At 35.8% G+C, this 15,952-nt stretch overlaps 1 protein-coding gene across 1 annotated transcript; it reads right to left on the bottom strand.

Annotated features, from left to right (window-relative positions):
- Nucleotides 1-267: 267 nt before the first annotated feature.
- Nucleotides 268-15,606, bottom strand: LOC117345383. Its single transcript, XM_033908458.1, has 8 exons — nucleotides 15,078-15,606; nucleotides 7,624-7,834; nucleotides 6,743-6,784; nucleotides 5,320-5,361; nucleotides 4,533-4,679; nucleotides 3,433-3,544; nucleotides 1,129-1,172; nucleotides 268-410 (listed from the first exon to the last, which is right to left on the bottom strand). Exons 1-8 carry the CDS (start codon nucleotides 15,210-15,212, stop codon nucleotides 394-396), a joined length of 750 nt encoding a protein of 249 aa, XP_033764349.1. The 5' UTR covers nucleotides 15,213-15,606; the 3' UTR covers nucleotides 268-393.
- Between the last annotated feature and the right edge of the window lie 346 nt (nucleotides 15,607-15,952).

The following is a 15,952-nucleotide window of genomic DNA, read 5'->3' on the forward strand; positions in this document are numbered from 1 at the left end:
CTTGAAAAAATACACCAATCTGTTGGCCTTGTTGATAGGATTGTGTAGGTCATGACGTATATTTTTGTAACAGAGAATGATTATTCGGAATTATGGCCGACAGGGGATAGAGATAATTAAGATACAATTGTATTACAATTTAACATTTTAAAAAAAAACCCAAAAAATATCCATATCTGAACATCCCTATTCAGTCATAACAGTTGTTTTTTGGGAAACGGTGATCAATGACTCTATTGAAATGTTCGTAAATAGCACAAGAACAAGTTTTAATATTCCATGTTTATTTCATAAAATACATACGACATATTTATAAAAAGAACCATACCGATTATCATCAACGTAATACAAATGTTAAAATTCAGCACAGAAAATCGTAGATTAAGGTTCAGCTCAGGAAGATGAAGATCCTGGAATAAATAAAATAAAAAAACCACTTATAATTACAGTCTGAGCGACCGGTCAACACACAAGGTTACAAGGGTCAGTGAATGGTGATAAAAACAACAAACAAACCAAATGTGTTAAATATGTAACATTTGCATGTACACTTATTTTAAAATAGTAAAAGTATATGTAGTAGTACAAAACGGATGTTAAACGAGACAACATCAAACAAACATTTGTTGATAAACTTATTAAAATAACAAATTAAAATACATTGTATCAATTGACCAAAGAAACAATAGTTGTCAACGAGGTATGGGGCATTCCAAAACAGTTGAATATAATTATATTGGCGCAATCATAACATAGTGAAAACAACGGTACAGCTAAAATATACAGGACTACAGGTTTGACGTTAACCCAGGGTTCAGCGATACCTTTTTTCTACTTGCCTTGACCTAATTCGTTATAGCCAATAGTTTTCCATATTGCATTGATGGAGACCTCGATTTTGACTATTTCAGGTTCAGAAAGTAATATTCTACTACTAAACACTGTTATATAACAGTAAATGTTTGGTTTGGTTTGGTTTATTTTGTTTAACGTCCTATTAACAGCTAAGGTCATTTATGTATGCATATGATAATTTAGTAGCACGGACCTATGTGTTGCTAGCATTGGACAAGTGTTAATGACGAAATGATATTATATTAAATAGAACAACTATAAGCTGCGACTTACCTCCATTTTTTTGGAAACATGTTAGAAATCCTCGTTTGCATATGCTGTAACGGTAAATAAAAACTAGTTAACCATCCCTTGACCATTTTAACAATACAATAAAGTATAACGTGTTTTGCAATAAAGTTATATCAACGATGGTTATATTTTTGCGATCGCCTTTTGTGCGGCGTCGTGCTGGGATGAAGGGCTACCAAGTTTGTTCAAATGGATGACCTTCACTTTCATTTAAGGTCTTATGGGTCAAATGTACTAAAATCTTTGAACGGCTTCTTCTTGATAACCAAAAGGCCCAGAAACCAAATATTAGGTCTCGGATGTTGGGCGTCCAGGTTTGTTCAAATGGATGACATTGACTTTCATTCAAGGTCGCAGGGGTTTGGTTTGGTTTATTTTGTTTAACGTCCTATTAACAGCTAAGGTCATTTAAGGACATCCTCCCGTGCGTGCGACATGCATGCGTGTGTTGAGTGCGTATGTATGTTTTGTGAGGCTGCGGTATTCGGGCCAAATGTGCTAAAATATAACAAAACTCAGATGGCCGTTAAGGCCCATTGACCTCTTGTTACGTTGTAACATTTAAGTTTGTTGCATGTGTTTTCTTTCAGTGGGGGTTGTTTGGCCCTACATGACTAATTGTCGATAAGCCGTAAAACAATACTATGCAACCAGTTGTAAAGTTTAATGTTCAGTCCTGGGTTTGGCTTAATTATATCTAATTACATATGTTTTTATGAACTATATATACCTAAATCTATGCTTGGTCGTTCCAAGGCATACTCGTAATTTTTAGATACTAATTTAACCCTACAATGTACTGTCACTTGGACTTTGAAAAACTGGGATACGTGAGACAAATATACTTATGTGTTATTCTTCTTGTTCTGGTGATCTTTTAAGATTAGTGTGAATAATAATTAATTGCATCTTCCATTTTTTGTAAGAAATTATATCGTTCTCCAAACAAACAAACCAAACAATACACAAATGTTCAGGACCATCTCAGGATCATTTCAAGTAAGTTAGTGCTGTATCCCACTGGTGGAACTTGAGAAGAAGTTTGAAATAGGTGTTGTTCAGGAAAACCATGATTACGTAATCATGTTTAAAAAAGGCCGCCGTAGCTGCCAAGTCAAAGTTTTTTGACGAGGCTGACAAATAACAACGCTTTGTTGGCTCCCCTTCCTTAACATCCTCACCAATTTCCAGTGCAATGGCACCAGTGGAATTGGAGAAGTTTAAACTGTGTTTTTCAAGATGGCGGCCATGGCGGCCCTCTTGGAGTTTGGACTAACCCAGAAAATAACAACACTTGGTCAGGACCATATCAGGATCTTTCACATAAGGTCCAACTCTATGAATATAGCCAATAGTCTACGGGCCTCCTGAAAACATGTTCATTCCGAACCGAGAAATGTTCATGCCTTTTGTGGATGCATATCTCAGGTTCAGGATGTAAGTGTTCTTGTTAACAAGATTATCGGTTGACGTCAAAGCAATTTCTTGGGGAAGTAGCTTAATATATATATACATTAGCTGGAGCTAAGTTAAATCTTTAAGTAAAAAGATCTAAACGGAATATTATTAGGCCCCGCAAAAATACAAGTACAATCAATGGTTGCAAAGGTCACTGGCGGCGGTAATCACACTACTTATTCTCCCATTTATGTATAAGCATGTCATTTTGAAATTGCTATTAATATCGCTCCTAGAACTCTAATGGATGTTTAAACCAAATTAGAAGGGTGTGGACTTACAAGCTTTCCAAACACTTACCCTAAAACCTTTCAATCGGATTTTTGGTTCAAAAAAATTAAGTCCACAAAATGGTACAATGCGAAAAAAATCAATTTTTTTTCTGAAATTTGCCAAAACATCACTGCAGGACCTCTAATGAATGTATAACCCAAATTAGAAGGGTGTGAGGTGTATACTTTTGGTCTTACAATTATTCCAAAAACTTTAAAGTGGTTTGGGACACCGGAGGTACAGCATTAACTCGTAACCGGTGAGCTAAAAACGGGAATTGAAACGGACCGGAACTATATAAGGCGCCCAGAAACGGAATGAAACAACTTTGAATTGAAATTAAACTTATTGCGTTGAAATGCGAAATTGGTCAACCAGAACGCTGACAACAGGTACATGTTTGACACATGGTTTAATTTTGGTTTTGTATTGTTTAACGTTTGCGAGATTCATTTGTGTGGTGATCGAGTGACTGCGATATTTTGGTGTTGCCTCCCACAGCGCAGAACTGATAATGATATGTGTTGATATTCATCAAATAGATTAAATACATACCATGTCTTTCCTTTAAACACCATACTGGCCCCATCCAATAGAACATACTTATCCATCCAACACGAGTTATCCTTCATACGCCTGGAAACGTAGCCCACGCCGAGTCTTGCGACTGCCAATAGTAATACTAGTAAACATCAGTGGTGAGCAAAAATGGTACTGAAGAAAACATTTAACAAACGTAACAACATACATTGACGACTCTGGTATATTTCTCAAATTTCGGTCCTGTTAATCAGCCCTTGGTGGTAAGTGAGGACCAATATGTGCAAACCTGCATATTGCTAACAGTACCGATGGTTCTAATAAATAATTTTCAACGGCATTTCTATAAAACGTTAAGTTAACCCACTCCCCAGAGGGAATTGTGAGACTCTAGTTTTATGAAATTAAGTTTTGGGAAAGTACTATTCCATATATAAAGATTTGACCGGTTTTTGTTTTGTTTTTAATTTCTGTCAATTTAACACAGTTAGTCTAATCGCTATTGCCAATTTGGGATGGAAATATATAATTTACAATCTTTGTTTGCCTGTGGCCATGGGAAGTTTCTGCTAAATTTTATTTGAGTTTGTTCAAGGGTTTCATTGAATTTTTTTAATTGCTTAAGGACGCACGACAGGCGACAGCCAGAAGTTGATTGCAATAAAATGTTGTGTTGCTCTTACTCATATAGTTTAAATTGTACATATGACTATTAGTCAGAGCTTGCGGCACAGACCTACATCTTCCAGGCACTTTATGTATATGTCAACAGTTCGAATAGTAGTGTAATACAATGTTTGCTAATGAGGAAGTATATCCGATAGGTTGTCGATCAACAAAAGCCATTAAACGATTCATTTCATGCGATTCACTGAGGCTGGTCATCACGCTTCAGTAGTTATATATGCGTGACCCAACCAAGGACGAGCATGGATAACCTTGCGACTGTCTATTTAATAAGAGGACATTCATTTACAGTTGTTTTGATGATATAAACCAAAGAGATAAACCGCAAAATTATTTTTTATCAATGTAGAATAAGGTTCGACAATGTTTCCTGTGTCAGAAAATAAACATATTTTATTGGTTTTGGAAAGTACAAAATTGAAGCATACACTTATCATCAGATTCTGGGATACAGTGACCCCTATTGGGAAGGTCTATCTCTGGGTCCCCAGGATCCTCCACGTGACATACATAACCATGGGGACAGAGTAGCGGATCCTCCTCTTCACTGTATGGCGTCGTACTGCATGGTTCCACTGAAAAGCATGCAACAGAATGTTAATATCTTAGCTCGCCGTGACAACCCCACGACGGCGGCGTCGTCCTCGAACAGCTAGGTTAAAGGACCTTTCCATTGGTGCTACATTCAAGGACCTACGGACCTTAACCATGACCTTTGACTTACCTAGAAAAAACATCTTTATCCTTGACCACAGTATATTTACCGACTTGGCTTTCATATTTGACACGTATATTCCGTGTCCTAAAACCTTTCTATTGGTACTACATTTGCAGACCTGATGACCCTGACCGAATTCTAAAAAAAATATATAAAAAATCTGAATTCCAACTCACTCGGCGAGTAATACTGACAACTATAAAACTATAATAATTATTTCCGATGTTGAAACCAAAATATAAAGCATACAATCGTACAATAATATTGTATAACTTGGTAGTCCTGTATATAATTTCCGTCAGAGCAGTCACCCTATTATACTGACAGCGGGCGAAATAGACGTCTCGCAACTTAAATGTTAATGTTAAGTAGAGTAGACCATGATTGCAGCTTGCTTAGTTGGGTCTGTCTTTTAATAACCACAGCTGTTGATAGGACTTTAAACAAGACAAACCAAATAAATTTTTAAAATAATTAGTTTTGTAAATCATACGTACATTCTTGCGCTAAATCTGGACCACTCAACAGCCACGAAATTCCTGATAAAAAAAATACAAATTAAATGTTGTTAACATTAGTCTTAGTTTCTACAATGTGTTCATATTTATCAATAACAATTTAGAGTTATTTTACTGTGTCAATGATGCATGAAAAAGCCAATAATTTGCAAACATATTACAGCGTCAACGTAAAATTACTAATTCAGAAATTCAGTAGTATTTTCAGTCGTATAGTGTTGTTTTAGGACCAAACATCACTAGACTAGACTATATCTTTAGGACATAAACGCCGTCAATAAAGTTAAGGCCATTAGGGCAAAAGAGATGACCAAAATCGGGCAAAAAACAACAACAACAAACTAACGAAACAACACAAAACAAACAAATGTAAATATATATGAATACTTTATACACTTATATTTAAAAGTGACCGGTCGGTATCGGTCTCTGTATTTTAAGATTGAGGGCGTGAAAATATTTCCCAACCCGTATTTAATCAACTGAATGCTTCAACTGTATGCTTTTTATTGTTTGACATTATATGTATTGTTATATGTACATGTAGGTTAAATACGGTATTTACAAAACATTCCTCTCGTTCTTATGAGTTATTTAAAATCAAGAACCTGAGACGGTTTGTCGGTCTGAAGCTGGTTGTTGTTACGTAATATGGCTCTCAAATCGCAAACCTAATTACTTGACCAGACACTGAAAGTAGTATTGCAGCGAACAGGTGATGCACACAAACAATTTTGAAGCTAATTCATCGCATGACTGAATGCTACTTTTTGATTAGATTTCCATAGGGTTTTTTTTTCGATTCGCCTCGGGGCAATAATAGTATGTGATAATAGACAATTTTAATACATAAAACTGGTATATATCGCAATGTTATATGCTTATTAATATTAATCAAAGACTATTTACATGCGATATTTGAGGGGATTTTAATAGAAAAAACCATACTGCATCAGCCGTTTGAGCTGATCTTTTTCTATTATAAATACCCCTTCAACACAGGTCATAAGGGCAAATAAATGGTGGCGTAAAACTTGTTAATGGTTGTTTGGGAACCAAGATGGTTTGTTATACATTAATACGTTGAGTTGATGCTGTGATAAATTTTCCAATTGCAATGAACATTCTTAAGAAAACTACAAATAATAGAAAGATGAAATTATTACGAAGGTTTATTATAGGGTTGTACTGAATAGCACTTTACGGCCAAATTCATCTTCAGTGTTGTATGAAAGCTATTAGTTTGTGTTAACTTCAAACAAATTCCCCCGTAAAATGTTATCCGTTTCTACTCTCAGAAAAATAAGTAACCTATTTAAATCAAAAACGTTTAGTTTATCATTAATTTAGTATCTGTGTGATCCCACCATTGCTGCCGATGTGCACACCAAAGGTATCTTACCTGAGCTAAGTCTGCGTCTAGGTTCTTTAATCCAATCAATTACTGTAAAAATAAGCGAAGATTATTATTTGTTAGAATGAAATAAATGCATGCTTACATACAAGTCGAAAGGAACTGAATTACACAGAAACGTGGCTTTAGCTATACGTTTTAGGCTAACTTGGACTAATCTATTTGATATTTGATGACTGCTAAGTTAGATTACTCCATGTGTTCATGATATATCAAATCTTTCAGCTTTTTGATATAATGATGTTTGTTACTGGAAGGTATAATGCTATTGTGTGAATATGAACTGATTTTGTCCAAGGATCGACGATATATCTTGTACAGGTTGTAAGTGTGACATGACATTTAACCTTGTTCGATGGCCTCTAAAATCTAATCCGGTGTGGACCTTTAAGCGTGAGTCTCTCAAAAGGGTCTAATATCGGGTTAACAAGGTACTTAAGACGCAGAAGAGTGTGTATAGAATACAAAATATTTAAGAGATGTCATGTAGTGCAACCGACATATACACCAAACATGCAACGTGAGCAAAGCATATTTGTTGTCCGGGAAGTAATTACATCGACATATACTTGTATAGTATAAGCGTTCAAGTGGAATCGTTTACTGAATCATAGCAGAAGCAATAAGAAATTAAGACAATACAAGGTAGTTCCCCGTTATATCTCCAGGTTTCAGACATGGTTTAGGTCCAATATCCTCACACTAGTATACGAACACTTTGACGTAGTTAATTTGACTTTTGTACCGACTGGTAAGGTAGTGAAAAGCTTAGTGATAGGTGTTGATAAATGTTTAACGAGAAAGATTTTAGATATCAATGTAATGTAAATTGCACTGATTTTTATCGTAATCCCGTAGTTTATATTCACCAGCTGGGGGGTCCTGCTGCCTCCTACATGTGCGCACGCATCCATTGAAACAACATCGCCCATTCTTTTTCCTGCAGTCTAAATCTGTTTCACATTTTGATTTCACTTTACAGGCATGAGTCGGTATAACTTCCGGTACCGGCGGACACAAATCGTTATCGTTATTGATTACACTGTCCGGAGCATCGCCCATGTAGTCAAAGTAATAATTCTGGAAAATACATACACATAAAATTTGAAATAGACATTATGTTAGAAATACAAAGATATTATTTAATCATTGTATTACATTGCACCAGATGAGAAGGACGTTCACAAAATCATGTTCAACTTAAAATCAAATCTAAAAACTACAAATCACTGATATAATACGAACTAGTTGCAAAACACATTATCAAAATAAAATATAAGTGACGAAGTCAAATAAAATTAATATTGTTGAAGTGATTGATTTGTATATGCCGTAGTTTAGTCATGTCTTTGTGCATTTTAGTTTCGCAGTAATATGTACAAACAAAAATAGTTACATGAGTACTGTTTCTGTATACTGTAAACTTGCATATTTTAGCGGTCATCTTATTACTGCATTTTTCGCGCATCCCGCAAAATTATGATTTCGCTAATTCTAGTTTTATCTTCATCGATTTCTATGTTAATCATCGTTAGTGCACCAATTCATCATTCCGCTAATCTGTTTTAATTTGGTTTTGCGCTCAAATATTAGTACGTCAAATAAGAACGTTTACATTATGTCTGTTTAGTGAGTCTTTGTATATGTCAGTTTCATGACCCGAATCTTTGCCAGTTTCACGAGTCGACATTTTATTTACTGCTTCCTATTTTAACCACCAGTTATTGGTCCTAAAGCCATTGTTCTTGGTTGATGGGCCTTTAAAAGAGCAGTGTAGAAATAACAATGATTACTCGTTTCAATACTACTACCAATAATCAATAAATAAGTGAATATGTTCAATAACGTTGACGGGTAATTTTGGTTTGGTTTATTTAGTTTCACGTCCTATTAACAGCTAAGGTCATTTAAGGACGGCCTCCCGTGCATGCGACATGCATGCATGTGGTGACGGGTGATGTTTTTGTTTCAATCGCAAATACTTTATATAATTAAGGACTGTTTTGTTTGAAAGACAATGGGCAACGATGGAAATAACAGTACTTTAGTTTATATCTGAAATATTGGTACACACATATATACAAGTAGTGATTTTACATGGACGTGTATGAAACTACAAAAATACATTAGTACTGAAGTACATGGAAATTAATAACTAAAAATTGTTATTAAAGAATCAAGTTATGTACTTAAACAACATCATCCATTCTCATTAAACCAACCGATATATGCATGCATTTTACATTGAATCGCATCTTTTCATCCTTGTAAAAAAAAACAAAAAAAAACTTGAACACCACTTGAGATCGATATGTGGGATTATTTTCTTCATTTAATCGCGGTTCTACGAAATAAAAATGGAGAATAAAACACCTTCATACTTACAATAAGAAAGATTCCATCATATAGCCATATAAGAGTCGTTTGCGTAATGTTGCTATACACTAACGACACTGAGCTTTGAGCTTAATCACATCAAAGTTATTCAAACCAAACCAAATGCGAGTTGTTTGTGGTAGATTTTGTCTATCTGTTCTTGAGACATAGTTATGTCTGATAGAGTGGTTTGAGCCTCATATTCTATTGAGGATTTTAATGTCGGGATGCGGTAATACCTTTCCGACGGTCCCGAAACCGTCGTTCATAACATTACACGGGAACGCGAGTTTCGACTACGCGGGAAGACAGTCATTCCTTCCATGACATAATTTGATCACAGAGCCACGTCAATATCGTAAGACTTTAGATACGTTTGAGTTGCCTATTTACTCGATGCCTGCTACGCATATATATATTTTCACATATTAGGCCTAACGTTAACTTAAATCCTTACGACAGTTGCATGACGCTGTGCTTACGAGCATGGAGACATTTTATTTGAAATAATATCGAATTGTTAACGTCAGATATCCTTAATACACTGCAGGTTAATTTATATAGGGGGATATTGTCATTGACTATAGATACGTGTATTAGCGGGATAAGTTTTAAGCAAATATCTCGTTCGGCTACCAATAGACACATGAAGCTTCATTCTGCTATCAGAAAGGTCCGAGGGGATCGCATTTTCCCCGCTGTGTACGTTATCGAATCTGACAGGTCGACTTAACACCTCTTATAATTGAATGTATATTCTAGCACAGACATATGGAATGGACATAAATAGCTCAGACTCGGAAATTAACCAGGTGTTCTAGTATATGACCTCGTCCGCATTAACAGCTTACAGAGTTCGGGTAACAGTGGTTCGTCAGTCCGTTCGATAATCATAGCTACTTCACTACTGGCGGTCGATATGTACAGTTTATATCTGTATCGAACTATTACCTTCATTTTACTCGCTGTTCTACGAAATAAAAGTGGAGAATACATCACCTCCTTCATGCTAACAATACGTTAGATACCACTGACAAGGTATTGTAGGTATGCCAACATAAAGCGATATAAGACACGTTTGGCATGTAAAATATCCTCGAGTTTTTTGCAGTATATCTCACTATGTACACTGTTGTTAAGAGTTTAATAATAAAGCGATAACGGTTTAGGTCCGAATTAAATCACATTAAAATTATTCAAACTGCCAGAGGAAACAGTCCGAAACTTGATAAATTACTGTAATGAAGCGTTCGGAACCCTTCTGGATCTTACCACTATAATTTAATGAGACAGGTATCATTACTTCGATCAAGTTTCATTTTATTTTAGATAAAGTTGCGGTACTCACTCCAACGTAGCAAAAGTCCCTGTACACAAAAATGAACAACAATGCAGTATCAAATAGAAATGATTATTTTTATTCTTTTACACCTGTAGGACACAAAATTAGTTGTAACATGAATACAATAATTCGAATTTAATGGTTACTAATTGTCATGTGTGACATTTTTCCAAAACAAAAAAATCCATTATAACCTTACATTTTGACTTTTGTCTCTTATGAAATTACAAAAACAAATTATGAATATATTACTATATTACAGGTAAAATATAATTCCTAGATGACTTACATTTCAAATATAGCATCTAGGACTCTAGGGAAGTCTTTGTCACCAGGGATGACAGCAGACACATTCACTACCATGGCAAAATATTTTTAACGACCTGGCCATTCAGACAAAAATCACACCAATTAACTATTGTTTATAATGAGGTAGAAGCTACACACGGTCAACATAAAAAAGACACGTCCATATAGAGTGACATCCTGTGTATTTCACACCATTGACAATTATAGGACGATGCTAATGTTGAAGAGAAAATGTATTCTTTGCAATGAAGCGAATTCAATATAGTCATTTATACTTAAATTAATAATATTGTTAAGTTATGATATTCTAATTTAATTGCATTGATTTGATTTATAATTGTTGATCTTGCAATGCTTTGAGAAATTCATTTAATTACCATAAAAATAACTTTTAGGATATATATAAACAATGATGGTACATCGAATCCCCTTTACAGATATACAAAATACTGCCTCATTCCCGGACTTCTGTCTATATAGATCAACTCTACCGTAATGCAATACGGTGATTGTCAAGATACAGTTGAGATTTACAGAGAAGTAGATTTAGACCAATGTGCCAGTTCAAGGTTACAGACCTCCTGCTGTGGGTGACCGTCTCTGTGTTACTATGTCATTGTATAATACGTGTATCTAAAACATTTATCATGGGAAAGATACGCTGTTATCATATGGGAATATCCACGGCCTTTTGTGAAGGTATGTTTTGGAAACCCTGACTATGGAAGGTACTTTTATAATCCATCATGTCATCCTGCTGTGCGCACTGATACCTCAATTGTCGAAAAGGAAGGCATAATCCGGTGAGTTATGACCACATGTCAAATCAAATTTTACAGTGTCAGATACGGATATATTTTATTTCAGAAGTAAGTTAGAACGAGATTTTGACGATCTTCGAGATTTTGACAGAATTTTGAGATTACACACAAGACACGTGCAGATAATGCGAAGATGGGAGAATTTTAGTGAACATTGCCGTTGTCATACGTCAACAATTCAAGATATATTGCCAAGAGGTATGGAGAACTCTTCTAGCGGAATCATATTTTAAACATGTGAAGCTTAAAATAATTGTTTACCTCAATACTGTTAAAGTCTCCCCTCTTGTACAATTTTTACGCCAAAACCTGTTTTATCAATAAAGAAAAGACTAGCTAGACCAAGTACAGAGGAGCACATTTCACATCAAAATTAAACGTTTTTGTATTCTTAAACGCCCTTTCAACATCAACCAAGGAGATTTGGTTTGGTTTATTTTGTTTAACGTCCTATGAACAGCTAAGGTCATTTAAGGACGGCCTCCCGTGCGTGCGACATGCATGCGTGTGGCGAGTGCGTATGTGTGTTTTGGGAGGCTGCGGTATGTTCGTGTTAAGTCTCCTTGTGATAGGCCGGAACTTTTGCCGATTTATAGTGCTCCCTCACTGAAGCATACTGCCGAAGACACCCAGCAGCACACCCCACCCGGTCACATTATACTGACAACGGGCGAACCAGTCGTCCCATTCCTAATATGCTGAGCGCTAAGCAGGAGCAGCAACTACCATTTTTAAAAACTCTGGTATGTCTCGGCCAGGGGACAGAACCCAAAGCCTCCCTCACAGGGGCGAACGCTCAACTAAAGGCCAAAAGTGAGGTATTGTGAAGAAGAAAGCTGTTCAGAAAGAAAAGAAAAGATAAGATCCCAAATTTAGTCGCCTCTTACGATCATGCAATGGGGGCAGCAGGTACAATTCTTACGCCCTACCTGCAGGGCAGAACACACCGAAAACCAAAAATAACCAATATTACATCATATGTCCAAATAACATCACGGCAAAGATTTGTTTTGTATTGCTTGACGTCCATTCAACGTCTATAGTCATTGGAGAACCTAGGAGACACCGAAAACAACAAGGGTTGTTTCAAACGTCGATAGCCTATTAGAAAACAGGAGTCGGATTTGGTTCGAGTTTGTATTTAACGTATTGGAGTCGGAATTTAGAATCCCTCTCTGACTGACCGGTACCTTAATACACCGTAATACACGATTTGTAAAGTATCTTTCAAATAGTATATCAAAGTGCAAAACCAAATTATTAACATCTTTAAAATGATACACAAAAATAGAATTTAGGAACAGAGTAGAAACTACTTATAGATAGGTTGATGTATACACTGAGCAATACATATAGGTTATACCAAACTGAATTCAAGGTTAAGAAACATAACTGGTGTTCTCTCGGATTTTTTCTCTAATTGAATAAGAATCCAATTTAACCATTGTTCTCGTTCACAGTTTTGTTTGGATATATTGGGTATTTAAGTTTATTCATATCTCTTAGTTATGACCTTAGCTGTTAATATGACGTTAAACAAAATAAACCAAACCAAACCAAATCATTGATATCTCTTAGTCCTGAAAATGTATAACTGTACAGAACTCGAAGGTAAAAACTATATGTAGAATATCTCGGTTACCACGAAGTCATGGCACCGTTGACTGCGAGAAAACCAGGTTCGACTTGTTCTCGTGTATTTAAATGATTCATTGCAATGCTGGTAGTTTCTCGTTACTGCCTGTGATGCATCTGAGCACCAAAAATTATATGTGCAATAGCCAAGAAGATACGAGTGTTCAGTGTTAAACGCATTTTAAATACGAAACATCTAAGTAAATAAGTACATTTCATTTTATGTTGAGTTTCAGAATATTTTTTTTTTCGTGTTTTCGTAACTCTAGTACGAACTTGATTAACGTATACTGTAATAAATAAAAGATAAATAAGAAGTCCTTAGTTTTTGTGTTGCCTCGGTCCCTGTTATCTTTCTTTTGTTTTTGGTGTTTCCGTAATATCTTCTTGTTTATACCCTGATGGTTGGGCATAATAATTGTTTTGGTTGTGGATTCTGTCCCCGATCAAGACGAACTAACGTGTTGCTCTCTGATGGTTAGCTAGTCAGTACAATGTAACGGTTTGGAGTATCATGAACTCATTTCAGCGGGATGACATTAAAATGCTTTTGATCATTAGTGGATACCATCCTTAAATTACATTAAATTACAAAATTAATAACGTTACATTACAAACTAACACATGGTTTTGAAGATAGCAATAACACTGTTGCCTTGTTTTATGTCGCATATGAACAGTGACGCTTGATTGAGTACGACAATCAGTATCAATAAAAGTCACACAAATATGTGCAGATGTAGTTACGATAAAATGGGACATGCTTATTGTCTCAAACGCCGTTCAAAACTACACCTTGGTTATAGATTTTACCGATTTACAGAAAATCATCCGAACTGGTATGTCTGTCAAAATGACATGTTAGTATTGAAATAATTCGAGATAGAATTAACACGCAACATGAATCACGTGACATAAGTGTCAGCCTTCAATAAGACCTGTCACCGTTTTACAAATTTACACTAGGATATATGTAACTTGCTGAATAAATTGACCTGTACCTCAACTTTGCTACCTGAAATTAAAGGTTTTTTCTGTTGAATAGTTGGGCTAACAGAGGCGTTACTGGGTAACAGACTAAGGTCTTATGTCCCTCTCCCATTCCTAATGCACTCAGAGTGAGGTAAGGCACGCTAATGGGACGATAATGGCCACTCATCATGACGACCAAAGAATGTTATCCGTACTGTGGGCAGACCACTTTCCCTTTATGTGGAAACTCCGTACAGATTTCCCAGTCAACAGTATTTATAGACTTGCATGCAGATGATTAATTATGAGCTCGACTTACCGCGTATTTATTACATTATGATATTCAGTTATCGGCATAATCTCCAGCAATAATAAAAATGAATAGAATGTTTTATTTCAATTTTAAGACGTGGTGCGATACGAACGTTACACATTAATACAAATTATACCCATTGGAATTGTGATAATAACGATAGTGTGCTACAACAGGTTTCAGATGTAACACAAATGAAGCTTTACATCTTTACATTTACACTAGTAATCCGACTTTGGAATAGATATGATCTTAATGCTTAAATAAAATTTAATATTACGCATTTATTTTGATTCTTTAAAGACTTCATTTTCTGCGAAAATAAGCACAGTATGTTAAAAATTCGATATTTATATGAATAGTTTTTCCTAGGTATAAATTCAATTTCTTTTTCAGTGTTAAATAATCGGTCAATCTTAATGGCATAGAAACTCGAAGTAATGTATTGAACCACTAAAATAATTCCTACCATCTGAACAAATTCTCTTGCATAAAGCTAACATATTTCAAGAACAAGTAACAATGATTAAAAAAACAAACACAAATGTCACTTACAGATTGGTCAGACAGCCATTTGTCGTCAACACTCGGTACATCCACTTCAGTCAAACTCTTTGATGTTAAGTAATTAAAAGAGACGATGATTGTCAAAACAAAAATATCCCACGAACAATTCCTACGTAGCTCCATTGTTATAGAGATTCAACAGTAAACTGAGTTAAATGGTTTTGAGAGAAAATGAAGTAGCGCATGATTTTTGTTGGCAGCCCAACAAGCATGATCTGCCCGGAGTAATTATCTACAGAGTTTTCCGGCTTCCGTCACCGGACCGTACCCAAACCACCCATCACATTGTAACGGGGAAAATATTTGGGGTCACTCATGATAAGACGTAATGTCCAAGTATGTGTACTATGTCTGAATTTCCTGTAGTAATCACCAAAATGACACTCGCGGAGTCTGTGGGTCGGTATAGGTCTAACATAGGTAGATACACCGCACCAGGCGTTGGAAGGACTCCTGCAGCGACGAGAGCGTGCAGCAATATTGTACTTCCCTCACTACGATGGCTCTTCTCCCCCTTTAAGTGTCTGTGATGTGGTTTATCTCCTCAAGTGCCAAGACCCTTGATTTCAAACGATCTTGACGACCAATTCACTCATCATAGAACAGTAACTTTCACTCATCCAGTATATTTACACGAGCATTACGGACCCCTATATGTGAACATTACCTGAGTTATATTATACAGGTACACGGATGTATGTGTAGACAATGGGTACGTTAAAATGCATATTTGTAGAGATAGTCGCGTATATATGTACATTACATAACTTGGTCAACGAGTTGGGTCTAGACATAATTATATGTTCCGTTATCCAAACCTCATCCCCCAAAAATATGTAAATTTGTATGGATTTCAAAACAAT

The sequence above is a fragment of the Pecten maximus genome, chromosome 16 (assembly GCF_902652985.1).
Source record: "Pecten maximus chromosome 16, xPecMax1.1, whole genome shotgun sequence".
Classification (NCBI taxonomy): Eukaryota; Metazoa; Mollusca; class Bivalvia; order Pectinida; family Pectinidae; genus Pecten; species Pecten maximus.